The sequence below is a fragment of the Pomacea canaliculata genome, linkage group LG10 (genome assembly GCF_003073045.1).
Source record: "Pomacea canaliculata isolate SZHN2017 linkage group LG10, ASM307304v1, whole genome shotgun sequence".
NCBI lineage: Eukaryota > Metazoa > Mollusca > Gastropoda > Architaenioglossa > Ampullariidae > Pomacea > Pomacea canaliculata.
In genome coordinates this window covers 9,459,032-9,474,423 of record NC_037599.1, presented here as the reverse complement: position 1 = coordinate 9,474,423, position 15,392 = coordinate 9,459,032, and the positions used below count along the sequence as shown (strand labels likewise).

The 15,392-nt window shown below is 38.8% G+C and overlaps 3 protein-coding genes across 3 annotated transcripts in view; 1 reads left to right on the top strand and 2 right to left on the bottom strand.

Moving 5' to 3' along the window:
* Nucleotides 1-3,183: 3,183 nt before the first annotated feature.
* On the top strand, nucleotides 3,184-6,459 carry LOC112573700. The gene is given in 4 exon segments (XM_025254279.1): nucleotides 3,184-3,380; nucleotides 3,778-3,911; nucleotides 3,914-4,560; nucleotides 5,134-6,459. Coding segments are annotated over 4 exon segments (1,221 nt in total). The 3' UTR covers nucleotides 5,377-6,459.
* LOC112573469 (dermatopontin-like) lies at nucleotides 6,165-10,115 on the bottom strand. Its single transcript, XM_025253871.1, has 5 exons — nucleotides 9,189-10,115; nucleotides 8,485-8,692; nucleotides 8,044-8,175; nucleotides 7,772-7,895; nucleotides 6,165-7,391 (listed from the first exon to the last, which is right to left on the bottom strand). Exons 1-5 carry the CDS (start codon nucleotides 9,189-9,191, stop codon nucleotides 7,340-7,342), a joined length of 519 nt encoding a protein of 172 aa, XP_025109656.1. The 5' UTR covers nucleotides 9,192-10,115; the 3' UTR covers nucleotides 6,165-7,339.
* Nucleotides 10,116-10,590: 475 nt separating this feature from the next.
* The window catches only part of LOC112573699 (trichohyalin-like), a 31,724-nt gene continuing 26,922 nt past the window's right edge, over nucleotides 10,591-15,392 (bottom strand). Inside the window, 1 exon segment of the mRNA XM_025254278.1 lies at nucleotides 10,591-13,066. Within this exon segment, the coding sequence (XP_025110063.1) occupies nucleotides 12,875-13,066 (192 nt within the window). The 3' untranslated portion in view covers nucleotides 10,591-12,874.

Below are 15,392 nucleotides of genomic sequence, written 5' to 3'. Positions count from 1 at the left end.
ATAAAAACAAATAGTAACAGATATACATGTAAAAAGGAAGAACAATCCGAGGACTCGCTGCGTTCAGGCAGTAAAGGGCGATAACTGCAGATCTAAGGGTAACGACTCCGGTTAGCCATGGAGGTGTATGTATCAGTTCGTGGGTTGGTGACACTGGAGAAGACTGGGATGATATTGTAAGAAAGGTGGGAGATATAAATCTTATGTCCCCACCCCGCCCTTTTCTAGTAGCAAACAGCAGTATGACCAACGAGCGCTCTTTAGTATACATACACGTTCGTGGTAGGGCTGCTGCATGACAAAAGAGGAAGTCCGAAGACTATTCCTAGCAACACATGGCGGCATCCATTTAATGATATCCGTGGTACTGAGGATTTGTGCCGACTTGAGAAAGGTAAACACTTATGTAAGCACATAACAAATGGACTGTAATCACAAATATCGGCTCAGCTTTCTTACAGAGTAACAGTCGACGACAGTTATAAAATTTAGCGTATAAACAGGCGAAGCCTCAAACTTCTATCGAGCGGTGTTGTGGCGTCATCAAAACATGCGTAGAGGACAGTCAGCCTCCTGAGCGCTAAGGTGCATCTGCTTTACTGTCACAATCATAATCATTTTTTTTGTTGTACTTTTATGTTGAAACAACAAAGAGGTGGTAGTTAACCTCACTCCCACTACCTTTTGATTTGCTGTGCTTGTACACAAAAATGAAAGCACATTTGACTCCACTGTTGCAGACGACCGAGTGAATACTCGATTCAGCAGTTGCCAGTTTGACGCTTAAAAACAAGTATTATTTTCATTAAAATTGAAGGTTAATGGAGAAATATTTTACTATCTGTAGTACTATCTGTATTTTACCCTTCTTCAGGGGAGATATTTCTTTAGACACTTTGGTCTTAGCATACTCTTACCATTATATCACAATACAGAGTGTGCGTTGACCAGCCCCAGAATAATGAGTTGTATCTGACGGGATTCAGCCTTGGACAATTCAATTATTCCATAAAAGGTTATAATTCCCAACCCCCCCCAAAAAAAAAATATTTAATAAAATATCCTGGTATCACAACAGAAATTGTATACCATCAGCAAATGCTCTCAAGAAAATTTCAGTATCTACATAAAGCTTATCTTTTTCGCCTTCAGCTTAGGGTGTTTTTCCCAAACAGCATCAGGTATCTTTTAAAGTGTCAGTGTAACTCACCATGTCCATAGTTATAGGCCCAATTAAATAAAATCAACCAGCCATGCAACTAGTTCAAGTAGAGTTTACAATCATACTACTTTGCCAGGATTAAAAATGGTACTTAAGAACTCTTCCTTCAATTGAGTAATTCACACCCTAACTCTGTAATACATTAAAAATTCAAAACCTCATTAAAGTCTAATTTTCAGTTTACTGCAATAAAGTATATTTTAAACTGCTTTTTCACCAAATCTTAAGTTTTCTTTAAATGCCGGCTAATGAAAGTTAGCTATTTAGCTTTAAGTGAAATATCACACTACAGAGCTCCCTGATTAATTTTCTTGAACTGTTATTAATTTATGTTTCACAGATTTAAAAAAATCATCATTCCATTTGATATTCTCTTAAATGCACATGAGTACCACATCCTCATTGTAATATATCTTAAAAGGAAACCTGTAAATGCATACTCAGAAAACTAAAACTAGGAATGTTAAGTTTATACATATATTACGTATTATAAACAGGCCTAAGAGAAATATGCATCTGCTGAAAATAGTTGTTTCATTCCTCAAACACTGCAAATATAACTGTTTTCAATTAACATGGCATAAGAAATTCTACCATGCAGATTTAAATAGCTCATCAATGTAAGCACGTCAAAGCTTTCATCAATGTAAACATACAGCTTTCATCCAAACAGATACCATAGAATCGTTGATAAAGTTGTGCTGTTCACTGTGTATCAAACTAATATTTTAAAAAAGGTTTAAAAATAATTGTTCCTGATTATAGTCAGATGCTACTTCACTTTAATGCTTTCGAAGGTTAAGTGTTATGGTTCAGAACAGTGATAATTGCTTGAAATCCCAATTTTGAAGTGATATTACTTATATTTTTCAGTGCCTTGGTGTCCTGGAAAAAATTAGTGCAGTTCATTGTATTAAGTAGTGCTGCCAGATTTAGATTTCTAAGTGTTTAATAATAGTACTCATAGGTGATACACTGCCTTTCAAATTCAGCATTTTATTGATTTTCATTTTTTTTTAAAATTACTCTGGCTCAAGCTAGAAATGTTCTTTTCATTCATTTCATTGATCACAGAATGGTTTGATTGGCATAGATCCAATAAAAATGGAAGCGTCTGGTCAGATTGATATAGTAGAATATATTCTCTCTGCTTCCTGATGCTTTTAGTTTCGGGTTAATAATAATAAAATTTGCCTCAGTGGTACACTGACAATGATCTGTAAAACAAGCAGTGAATTGGTGTCGCACAAAATGGCTCCTGCCCATAGCAGATTCCTATAAAGCTAGTAACGTCAAAGGAAAACTGTATTCTAGTTTTGATGCTTTAATTTCTCTTTTAAGTCTGAAATATGCTGGATTATCATAAACTGTTTTAATATATCATTGTGGATGATTTTCAAATCTAAAATTCTTTTTTGTTTTTCAGATTAGTTAGGAGGACATCTTTCAGTGGGAAATAAAGGAAGATGTGTCTGTGGATCAAGTAACAGAAAACTGAAGGCCCAGCAGGAATAAGGCATAGTGTGATCTGCGCTACAAGAATAAGCTATGCTAAATATTGTGCTATTTGAATTAGCATTAGTACAAAATACAGCACACAGTGATAACTGCATTATAGAATCCATCAATGCTAACAAATACATGAAAAGAAAATGTGTGACAAGAAAATCAACAAAGATGATTGCTCATAAGCTTTAAATAAATATTTATTCTCTGGGAAATGAAGGCTTTAGAGACAAACATGGCAGACTTACATGATTTTTCCAGGTTACAGTTTACCTGAATTTATTTTGGCATAGAGCAATAAAAGTATAAGATTAGCTATGGAAACACTTCGATATGTCAAGCATTTTTTCCTGATGCCCTTTATGTTGAGGCGAAATTGTACTAGAAAGCTACATTCAAACACTAAACAAATCAAAATTTTTTGTGTTCTTCTGCTATGCTTTCTTATTCCTATAATGACAATGTTTTATACTAGGGGTTGCAGACATACTAAGTTACTTTTTGATGCTGACCGAGCAGATTCATTTCGGCATGGTCACCCACACCATCTTCCAGATCACTTGTTTCAGAGTACTAAGTTTGACCTCAGTGATGCCGCATCAGCTATAGACTTGTTATCAGCACGAATTCCACCATTTGTACATTATATTTGGTGTGACAGAGACTATTTCCAGTTCCAGAACTATCTAAGTGTACTTAGTACTTATAAGGTGTTAAAACCCACTGCAATATATTTCCACTACAAGCAAATACCTGAACTTGATGTAGATGGGTATTACCAATTTTTCATGGACTTAAGGCAGAATTTGCCCAATTTAATTTTGAAGCCCCTGCTCTCATCAAAAGGGTGTAGTGAAACTCTCCCAACTAAAGTTGATTTTATTTTTGATTTGCTAAATAGATATGGAGGAGTGTATATTGGGGAGAACACAATCATCATTAATTCTTTGACTAATTTTCGACAAAAGCCTTTTGCCTTTGGCTATGATGGAAATAATCTACATGTTGTTATGATGGAAAAAAATTATTTAGCAACAGCTCAGATGAAGGTTAGATGCAGAAGCCATACTGTCAACAGCTGAATCCAGTAACATCAAATGTAGTGACAGCACATCTTTTAATATTACTAGCCGTGCCCCATGTGTATCAGTTTCAAAGCAGATTTTTCCTGCTGATGTTTTGAATTAAAGTCAGATTTTGGTCAGGTGGCCCGTTGGGCTGCATTTGGAAAGAAAGAAGAGCTAAGGCCCATACCTTCCAATACTACCATTATTCCGAACATAGTGCATTATGTCTGGCTTGGCCAGAGACCAATGAGTTTCTTTGCCTATTTGAGTCTGTTGTCCAGTCTGTATGTACTGAATGCAGAAATGGTCTATATACATGGCAATTTTGAACCACAAGGAAAATACTGGGAAATGATCAGAAACCATAAACGAGTTGTCTTTGTCTGGAGGGATTTCCCAGAGGCTGTCTTTAGTGAGCCAATTGTCAAATTTGCATCACATGCCAGTGACTATCTTCGGGCCTTTCTGTTGATCCGATATGGTGGGATTTACATGGATTGGGATGTTCTTTGGGTAAGACCTATCCCTGATCATCTTCGTCGCTATGACACTGTGGCCTGCCCAGATTTCCCAGCCACTGGAGCCTTCCCTGATGTCTTCAACATGGGTGTGCTGCTGGCAGCAAAAGGATCATATTATCTTCGCTTTTTCTTGGAGTCGTATCATCATTACCTCGACTACCATTGGTCATACAATGCCATCCACATCCCATACAAGGTTTATGAGAAGCATGCAGATCTTCTCTATGTTGACCGACATTTACAGGTATGTTTTCCTGCTTTAAGTTGCATAGAATGTGGACGTGAGGGACATAGGAAATGCTTGTTAGCTTATGTGTGTATCTATTTTTATGCCAAATAAATCCATTCCTGTAAGTGTAAACCTGAACATGTGCATTCTATGGGTGTAATCTTTAAGTTACTAAAATGTGCAATACAAAATCAATTCCATTTGTTAAAAACATTTTCTATGATGTCAGTTTGTCACTCCTGACTTTGATACAGTTCTGATCTTTACTGATACATATACTGCAAGTTGTCAGCTTCATGTTTGTCTTTAAAAACATTTTGTTGGCTTAATGGATTTTTTCCTTGTAAAATTATGTGTAAGCCCACAGACCATTTTCTTTCAATAATTTTATTAATTTTTTCAATAATTTTGTGGCTGCAGAAATGTTTGGGTTTTTGTTGCATTTTGCCTTTACTTTGAATAACCTTTAATAAACTTAACCTAGACAGAAGAAATAAGCCCTAAGCCAAAGTCATTTGAGAAGGCAGTAAAGTTTTGTGCTAAAACTTCAGTATGAATTAAGAGTTCTGTATTCTTTTTCACAACTAGGTAATATGTGCCAGGGGGTTGTGCCACCCAGTCTGGGTGCAAGATTTCAAGAATGATGAGGTCAATCACCTCACTACTGCATCCTTTGATTGGAAGTTTGATACCTTAGCTGTGCACTGGACTTACCCAGATCCTGAAGAGTTTGAGGATGAACAGACCCTAGAAGATTCCATCTCAATGTTTGCAGCCATTGGTAAACATGTGTTGAGAAAGGCTGAGCACCTTTTAAAAACAGAATTATAATGGTTGTCATGGACAGTAGGAACTCATCCACCCCAACACACTATTTCCACCAATTCGATCATTTTGGACCATTATATAAACAGATGATTTATAATTCTGAGCGACTGTGATAATTAAAATGCTAGTCTTGAAGCCAGTGGTCTAGTTTTGACATGCATCTAGCTTGGAATATTAGCTACATGAAGCTCAGACAATCATAAACTGTTAAACATGAAGCTCAGAAATCATAAACTGTTAAACATGTATTTAAGTGTTAAGTCAGAATGTATGATACTGTTAAGTTGATACAAAGAAGCAGAAGCTGTGTGAATGAGTTAGAAGAATATGAAATTGTATTTTTAAATTTTTATTAACTTCAGAAAATTTTGGGTGTACACACAGTTTTAATTAAATCATTTGTTATGTGGATTGTGTTTTAAAATTAAAAAAGAAACTTGTTCATTGTGGTTCAGAAGAGGGGTAAAAGGGGATGGTGTAGAAACTTGAAAGCTGCAGATTTTGGTCAGTGTGTCCAAGTGTTGATTTATAAGATGAGAACATGAGAAACTGGATCAGAGGACAAGAGGATGTGCCAGTTTAGTGGGAAAGGGTAGAAAGAAACCTTTCAGGGATAACTAAACTATACATGTATATATTTGTTTGTAACATTTTCTTTTTTACCTAAATTTCTTAGTTCTTTATAGAACATTTCTTGATTGTGTGGTTGCGAATGATTACATTAGTGTGTTCTGAAGTTTTGTGTAACATTACATTGCACATACAAGTCTTTTACTTGAAGTTTTCAGTAGTTTTATTTATTTTGTTTACCTCTGATTTGTTGGGTGAAATAAAAATTGTATGCATAACCAAAATCTTATACAAGAATTTTAAAACTTATATTAAAATATTGTTGCTTGTAACAAATAAGAATGTTAACAACGGGCTGTCAAACTAGTCAGTGGTAAAAATACATGTGGTTTACAAAATGAAAATGGCATTAAGTTTTTTCATGTTGTATTCTATGTCAAATAACGTCGTATATTGATTAATCCCAACTTGATTGTTCTCGACTGTCGCTTTAAATCATTAAATTTTATATCAACATTTGTTTAGAGGAGTTTAATGCCTATTATAATTAGTGTTGTGGAAGACTGTCTCGCTGAAGACGAGGTTTAAAATAAGATAATGTGTAGTAATGACAATTTTGTGTGGATCTGACGAATCTACTCACAAAAGGTCTAACCGTTTGCAATGTTTAAACCCTGTCGGGTCACATTAAATAGGTGCTCTTGTTCTCGACCGAGAAGGTTCTCGGGCATCCAAAGGCGCGGAAAGCCTAGGGTCACGAAGAAGATTTTGAACCTTTGCGCGCCGTAAAGTGAGAGGATGAGCCACTATAAGCCAGGGTCCGTAAAGAGGTGAAGGCAGCCCTGGAAATCAGGATCGAAGACATAACGTGAGATTGACGAGGGCATGGCCTGGGGTGACAACAGCAAGGTCTTACGACTCTCACCCATGAGGGTCAGCAGAAAACGTCAGGCATCAAAGACAGAGGGTCGAGCTCTCGGATGACAAGACTTTGAACAGCGGACGTAGTACTGTACCGACCTTTACAACTCTCAGTCCTGCAAAGTCATTTAGGAAGAGATCAATTGGCCTATTTGGAGGCTGAGGGGAATAAAATCCCCGGAGGTGGACCAAATCCCAGAAGAGTTGATGTGGCGGAAAACAGTTTACTTCGTAATTGAAATGAATGATTGGCAGTTTTCAGTGTACACGAGTGCCGTTCCTCCTCATCATTCACAAAGAAACACACATACACTCTCGCGCTCTGGAAAGAAATTTATTTTAACTTGGGTTACATCCGTTACATCTCGAAACGAAATTCCACCCGAGTTAGTCGAGCACTAGCTCCGTCATTAATGCAGAGCAGTGGAACGAAGACACAGGGAAAGACTTGTCAGCTGATAGGTGCTTGAGCTGCTCAATACGGTTGGTTATTAACGTCACAAATTTCGAACTGGTAACGACGATCCCTGAAGAAAAATGAAAATATATGTATAGTTCTTGAAATACAGAAGTGGAATTACATCTAGTCTCTGTCCGTAACGTCATGTACCTCTAACATGAGGCATCACAGAAAACAAATTAACTGCTGACACTTCAACTATAGGTAAGCAAAATTATGTAGAAAATTTAACTCTAAAACTCTCGATGTATAACAATTGACATGTCATATAAAGAAAATGCACAGAGTGAATTACAGAAAGAACGTGTCGCAGTTAAAATAACTATATACTTTCATCATTCAAATTAATGACATAGACTTGCAGATAATATACATTGAAGTGAAATTCTTTTTTTTTTTCTTTGTTGAAATGAGTGTAAAATTGTAAAGAAATGTTGAATGTCTTACTTGTAGTATGTGTCGTAGATGCTGACGACTCCTCTCAGAAGCTTTCCTTTGGGAAGAGAAAAGTTTTGGTTTCCGTCAAAGTTGTTGGTCCATGTTGTGAAGTAGCAGGAATGCACAACGGTACCTGTGAACATAATCAAGTGTAGCAGTTCATATAATTGTGAAGATGGTAATGCTGATGGAGAATATTCTACGGCGGCCCACGCCCACACAGTCTCAGAACTTGAGAAGAGTGGATAGATGAGGTCTCAGCAACTAAGCGCTCGACTCACGAGGACTTTGGCAGCACTGGAATTTGAAGCGTCTGTCTTCGTAGCGGTTGTCATGGTAACTCTCTACTCCGGTGATGAAACCTTCTCCCGTACACTGGAAGACCATTGCCTCTTTGAATTCATTGGCATAGGCTGTAAACAGCGAAACACAGGTGAGTGTGTATCTGTGACAATTGGTGTTAGAAATTATCTTCTTGTTCATGTTGCCGTTTCTGCTTTTATGCATGCATGTATATGCGTGCTTGATCCTTCTGAGATTGTAACAGCAAATTTTATTTAGTGCTTTATTTTTTTATTTTTTTTTTGCTAAAAGAAGTTTTTAAAAACAAGAATTCAAGCTCGTTTTAACAGCAATGGCTTCTTCATAATTATGAAGATTATCTCAGTATTTATCATCCATCAAAAGTGCAATGTTTATACATAATCGTCAAGAGAGCTTACTAGATGTCCATTCACAGTCAGTTATGGAGGCTTCCAGTGGATGAATAGTACAGCCGAAGTCCCATATACGATCTTCGTAGTAGTTGTGGTTGACGCTGGCGATGGAGGAGAGGACCCGACTGGCTGGACATTTGAAGGTGAAGGGCTGGTCGTACTCGTTGACATAGGCGTTGACGCCTGCCAAGGTGACGATGAAGATAGCCAGCAGCAGAGAGAAGAGCAGGCTGTGAGGTCAGCAACCGAGTCGGGGTGGTAGTGGTGGTAGGGGGGTAAGGGTGAACAGCCAGACGAAATGTGCTCGTCAACGTGAAACAGGAAATGGTCTTACATGCTCGTAAGCCGCAGGTGCAGTAACTGTAAGTGGTTCACCTTGGACTAGTACAAGGCATGTGAAACAAGGGAGAACAGGAGTCTAAGCGTATATTACTGTCTGTCATCATAAACAATGTCAATAAATATCCAGCTTGCACGGTGGACTGGGAGAAATTTAATCTCACATGACTTGACAATCCTTAAGCCGGAAACCATTTGCTCTGAAGTCTAGCGCAATAAACACCAGAAAAAGATGCCCACCTCAACGTAAGCACACTTATATCGCATTTAATGTCGACACTGTATTTTCTGATAGTAAAAAATGAAAATTCAGTTGCTCTTGGTGCCAGTCAAAACTGTTCAGCTTAAAGCAGCAATAAATTCACACTTACCATCACTCTGGAATAAGGAACGTTCTTTGCTGTATCGAGAAGAACTCCGACTGGGTGTCAGTCGATGACCAGCAGTCACTGGCTCTTTATTGGACACAGAACACCCACGAGTCTTTATGTGGGCCGTTGAACGTCTGCAACCTGTGTTTGTACACCTGTGCATCTGCCTGTCAATTAATTTGAATGCTAACACCATTCTTTGCGATCGGAACTGGTTGTTTTGTTCACGGTGAAACAACAAAGCAGAGGGAGATTAAAATTTACTCTCAGGTTTAACTTGTAAAGCAGCAACACAATGAGCCTTAGTCCGGAAGCGGAAGAAAGGAAAAGAATGGCACGGACGTGAGGCAACTGCGTTTGTGGAGCGTCCAGAGCTTTCTGTCCTATTTAGTTCTCGTGAGCAGATATTCAAACAAAGGAGCTGTATTCACATGCTAATGTGAACGGGTGTGTGGGGTGTGTTAGGATTGTGAGCGAATGTTTGTGATTTATGACATCTGTAATCGGCCGTAGTGATAGATGAAAGCCGTTGTCCCGCCTACTGACGTCTCAGCTCATCGTTTCACTGTGAGGTTGCCATGGAACTAAGGCACGTCAGAACTGATGATGCAAACCGTCAGTTTCAACATTTGACCAACGCCTTGACGAAGCAAGATGCGAGATATCGAGCACCCTTAGTCCAGATTCTCACTACCGAATAACATCAACTCGGGAATTGATATTAAAGTAAGGAGAACAAATACTAAAGATATCATTTTAAAAAAAATCGTCATTTAAGTTACGAAAATTCGTTTTAAATCGAGCTGCTATGGTGCGCGTTTTCCCACTCCGAAAAACGTAAATAAATAAAATTTGATATCCGCGAAATATTGCCAGTTGAAACTACCTATTAGTTATTAAAAAGGTATGACACAACTATGCGTTGGATCTGTGCAGATGTGCATTTGGAGAATGTTTATTGGGATTATTTATGATTGTTTTTGTATTTGAAAGACTAGAATGTTTTATATATATACGCGCACGTGACTGTTAGTATATAAAGGTGCATTAGATGCCTACACATGTGTGCACGTGAGTCGTCGTATAAGTTATGGGTGTGAACGTAAGGCTGGGGCTGGGGCTGGGGAACCGCTCTGTATAAATACATTGTATTATGTGTTTGAATTAGTTTCTATCCGTCCTCAACGGGTTCTTTGCAGCATTAATATGATGCACTCCTAAGTCTTAATCAAGATTATATTTGTTAAAGGCAAAAATTAATGTCAAACGTCTTTTTCTGAATGTGACAGTTACTTTTACTGAAATTCTCTTTCTCTCTCTCTCTTATCTTTCTCACATACACACTCTCTTTCTCACACACACTACGCTCCCAAAACACACATAAAATACTAACACACACAAGTGTACTGAAGTAAACATTTATGAAAAATATATTTTTTTTAAAAGGGATTCATGAAAAAGATTACAATATCTGACAAAAGATTAAATGCTAGACACATGTTCAAAAACTTATTTGTGAAAAAAAATCCAAATTGAGGTCATCACATTTATCACAGCCTCCACAACATACATGCGTGCAGAAGACTTTACCTTAAACAGACTGCCAGGACGGACGGCATGTATTCAGGATTCTGACAGTACGATATCTATACTATTGAAAACAACACTTTCAATTTCATATACCCCACTGTTTTCTTGAAAGCGTATGTGCAATTCCAGAACATTAATCAAAAGGACAGTCCTGCTACAAGGAGCAACTGAGTTTACAATCAGACCAATGAACTGTGTGAGCACGGGAGCACGGGACGCGGGAAGCCATCTTAGCCATCCTGCTCACAGTGTCCCACCTGGCTCACCACAACACGTTCCAGTCCCTGTTGCTTGGCATTTGTCGAATGGAAACGTGTCTTGATTTCTTTTACATGAAAACTTGTAAAAAAACTATAAATTATGACAGAATCAAGACAAGTGCTTCTTTTCTAAACAAGAAAATATGTTTAACGTTTTCTAGTTGGCAGAAACATTGCAGTCAAAAAATATCTGACGACATAATGACACATAAACGACAACAGAAAAAACCTTAAATTTTTCAGTAACTCTCAAAGGATTTGATTATATAAGCAACATAAATAAACGTGATTAAAAAGCTTGAAGGTGAAATCTGATTTACTGGTCTTTCCTTTACCGACACTATTTTTGTTCACGTGCTGACGAAGCGAGCCCGACACTTGGGATTCGAACCACGTCATTTTTATTGATGCTAAATGCAGTCAGATATACCTACTGCTACTCTAGAGATGTATTAAAATGAACGAGTTTGAGAAGAGTGGCTTTTAGCCACCTCCCAGGTGTCTGCTGGTTAGCACTGGACTACAAGTCACATGAACAACTGTTTATCACAGATATGCCAGAGCTGACTTTCTTTTTTCTGTTTGTCTGCATGCGTGAGAATTTGAGTACTTCGGTCACTATTGTTAGGAACAAAAGATTTCTACAGTAATGGAAAGTCTGTCCTTTACGGGGAGGTAACTGAGATGTAACGCAGTTGTCGGTACTTTGTCCGAATGGAGGAATGCAATTTATCTTATAGATGGACAACGTTTATTTGTGCAGAACCGACTCGAACAATCTAGATTAGCGGATAACATTTTGCTAGTCGGTGATTAACAGTTTTAATAAAAGGAGTAGCATGGAAATGTTGGTCTTCTCATCAAAATACAACTGTATAGCAATGTCAAAAAAACAAATTGACAATATAAATTTTGTTCTGTTTTTTACAGATATATTCTGAAGGTAAATGATGACACATGTTGACAAAAGTCCGTTTTGGGTTTCTCTTCTACTTGTATAAATATATTTGTGGACAATTCCCAGGTTATACTGGACTCGAAATTTATCACAGATAAGTTGTTTGCATCTACTTTTAGCTCAAACTTAAAGAACATAAATACACAGTAGGAGGATGCACAGAGAAACTCTACAATGATGAATAATACAACTGTACATTTTTACAAGGCATTTGTTAACTATTTTTATATATTACACCCATTCACAAGACAAAAAACATTAACACCTAAGAGAATAAGGTATACAGAGTTACGAAGACATTGGAAATGTATGGTAAACACAACTTTCGTACTCATATTAGGCTGAAGCAAAGAGTAACGCATTGGCGATAACATTTTTGTCGAAAGACGTGATGTTAAAAGTTTCATTTCACTAGCAATTTTCGTGGCAGTTCGGGGGATGAGGACATCAAAGTCTTAGTTACCAGATATTTAAAGATACATTGACCTATGAGCAGATTCCTCCCCTACCCCCTACCCCTACCCGCTTAGCTACTGTTAGTCTTCTTGTCTCATTCTGTGGGAAGTTGTCACCGAAAATTTGAACTGGGGACAGACACCGTCTTGGCACCACATACCCGTGCACCGTGAATCTGAGACAAGAAAGGGAGGGTATGCGGAAAGGGGAGGTAAAAAAAAACCTAGAAAAAAATGCGTGGTGCAAATGCTATTGAAATACACTAAAAATACACCGCAACTCGTGACTGGCATGACTGTTTCAGACTGCAGTGTCCAAGAAGCAGTCAGCACTGAAGTCCGTTCGGGGTCGTTGGCACGAATGGTCAATGAGAATCACACCCTTGTGTACCTGGCAGGAGAGAAAGAAAGAGCGAGAGAGGCTTAGGACTGCAGCGCCTGCGCCTCCCCCTTGCCGTGTGGGATGCCGGGAACGGCGGGTTTCACCAGCGTTTCGTTGGACATTCCGGGCGACAGGGCGGCGAACTGTTGGGACCTCGTCAGCGTCAGGTTGATCTTCTTCTGCACCAGCTCCGCCCGCAAAGCCCGCAGCTCGGCCTCCGCCTGGTTGCGCAGCTGGAAGAAGGAGAGCAGGCTTGGGTCACGACACGTTGTAGGGCGGGCCCTGCACATGAGCTCGCACCTGGACGGCCTCGGCTCGCACTGCCCGCAGTTCTGTCTCTGCGTTGGTGCGCAACTGCAAGATGCATGGGAGAGGGTGTGGCATTTGGGGAAAGGGGGAAGGGGAAGTGATCGGGGTTAATGTACTGAGACCATAACTAAGTGTATAGAGCAAGGAGGAGGTGGCCAGAAGGCTCCAGAAATCGAGAAAAGGACAAACATAGGAGATAAAGCAAAAGGGAAAAGCACATACTCGAGATAGGTATATGCATTTTGGACGTACACCTGGTTTAGGCGCTAGCTGGATGGTTATTTTTGGGCAGTCAGCTAAAGTGATAAAATATTCTAACTGCCTGGTCATATAGCAAGAAAGGTGGAATACATTCACATGAATCTATATCTATCTTTATGATCATTGTTCGACTAGCTATGAACAAAAGTAAACTGACAAGCTGCAGGGCTATGACAAAGTATACTTTCGACAGGTTTGGTGTCTGAAGGGCAAGACACATTCCCTGGAGTCGATTGTGACGACCACTCACGATCTGCAGGCACGGACATTAAGAGTCCTCGTGAAAAGCACATTGCGAGGAAACACGCGCAAGGGTCTCCGTCTTTACTAGAGAGCTGCAGGTTGTGACTACGCACAGAGCAGCAGACATGGCGCTGTTAGTCTGAGCTCAGTCAGCATCGACTGTAGGCCGTTAACTATGTTACTGTTAAACTGTTGAGCAGATGACTTTTAAAAGAGGTGCACCAATAAATGTACATATTCGTTTCATATTAATGTTTCTGTTAAAAAATATGCCCACTGGTCTTAGCACAAAGCCGCTATATATTATCATTATTGATTCTAACACAAGATGTTCACTTTATATTGAGCGATATTTCCACTGCAGTTTTCTAAGTATTTTTAATTACAGATTTATATAAAAAAAATACAGATCTCATTTCCATGGCAGACAAATATATGTCACGAAGTAACTCTCAAAATGTCACATTCGTTGAAGTAATATTTAGAACGTCACGACTACACGTCTGGGCCCAATAAACCATTTTCAAAAAGCACTTTAAATGACATTATAGATACACAAGACGTTTTCTACATGTATCACGCATTGTTAGCACTGAGATAGTTAATCACATGTTTGCGCTTGAGTTCCGTGACATTAGTAGAAGGGAAAGTAGACACTGCCACCCAGTTTTAAAAGCCGGTTAGTGCCACCCTACAAAGCACACACCCGATTGAGGCGATAAAGCGAAAGCGTTCGATCGTGAATGTGGGAGGAGGAAAGCACGAAAGGATGAGGGATCAGCAGACCATACTGCAGGGCTGGACAGCCTGGTTAGTGCTGGAATAATCGGCGTGGGCGTGGGCTGGACATGGAAGTGGAAGGTTGGGCAGGAAGTCAGCACCAAGGGTGTTCTCAGAGACAGAAATGCGGACGTGCGGGTTAGTTGATCAGGTGGTCCAGACACGCGTGCAATGCGCAGTGAACAAAGGAAATAACATTTACAGTTTTGATGACAGACGCAGAACACGCACACAGGGCATGGTACAATTTGTGATCAAATATTACTTCAGGTTTCAATAACAGCTTTAAGCAGATTTAAAAATCTGAACATAAACTGTCTTCCTCGCAAGATTTACAATATTTACTAATTTTCCCGCCGTTCGGGTAAATGCATATGTTATATATACGTATATATACGTTAAAAAAGATCAGAGACACCAGTGGTTGCTTCTTAATTCAAAGAAATAGCCATTGCTGTCTCAAAAACTATACACTGAGACAAAAATCTACACAAAATATATTTAGCAGTAGATTAGGAAAGTCATTTCGAAGATATTACTGTGACTCGTCTGCTGAAAAAAATACGCTAAATACTTAAAAGATAATAAATTTGTTCATTATATAACGTTACTAATTTTAAGATCGTTTTGTCCTTTGTTGAGCTATTAACACAGTAATCAATGCACCTTACTCGCTACCACAACTAACAAAATAATCACATCGTTCTTCCTGTCACAGACAAAACCCAGCTTCAGTCAGTCACTACTGTAGGAAACAGAAGCGTCAACATTATCTCTGGCAGTTTACTGGGATCAACGATTAATTCAGCTACCTTACACCGCTAGATATACAAAGCAGTCCTGTGTTACATATGCTGTGGCGTACAACAATGCATGGAAAAAAAGCTACACATGGAAGACTTTAACAGGATTTCTTTACTTAGTGAATAAGCTTTGACCTAGACAATAGTGCAACATTTTAAAGGG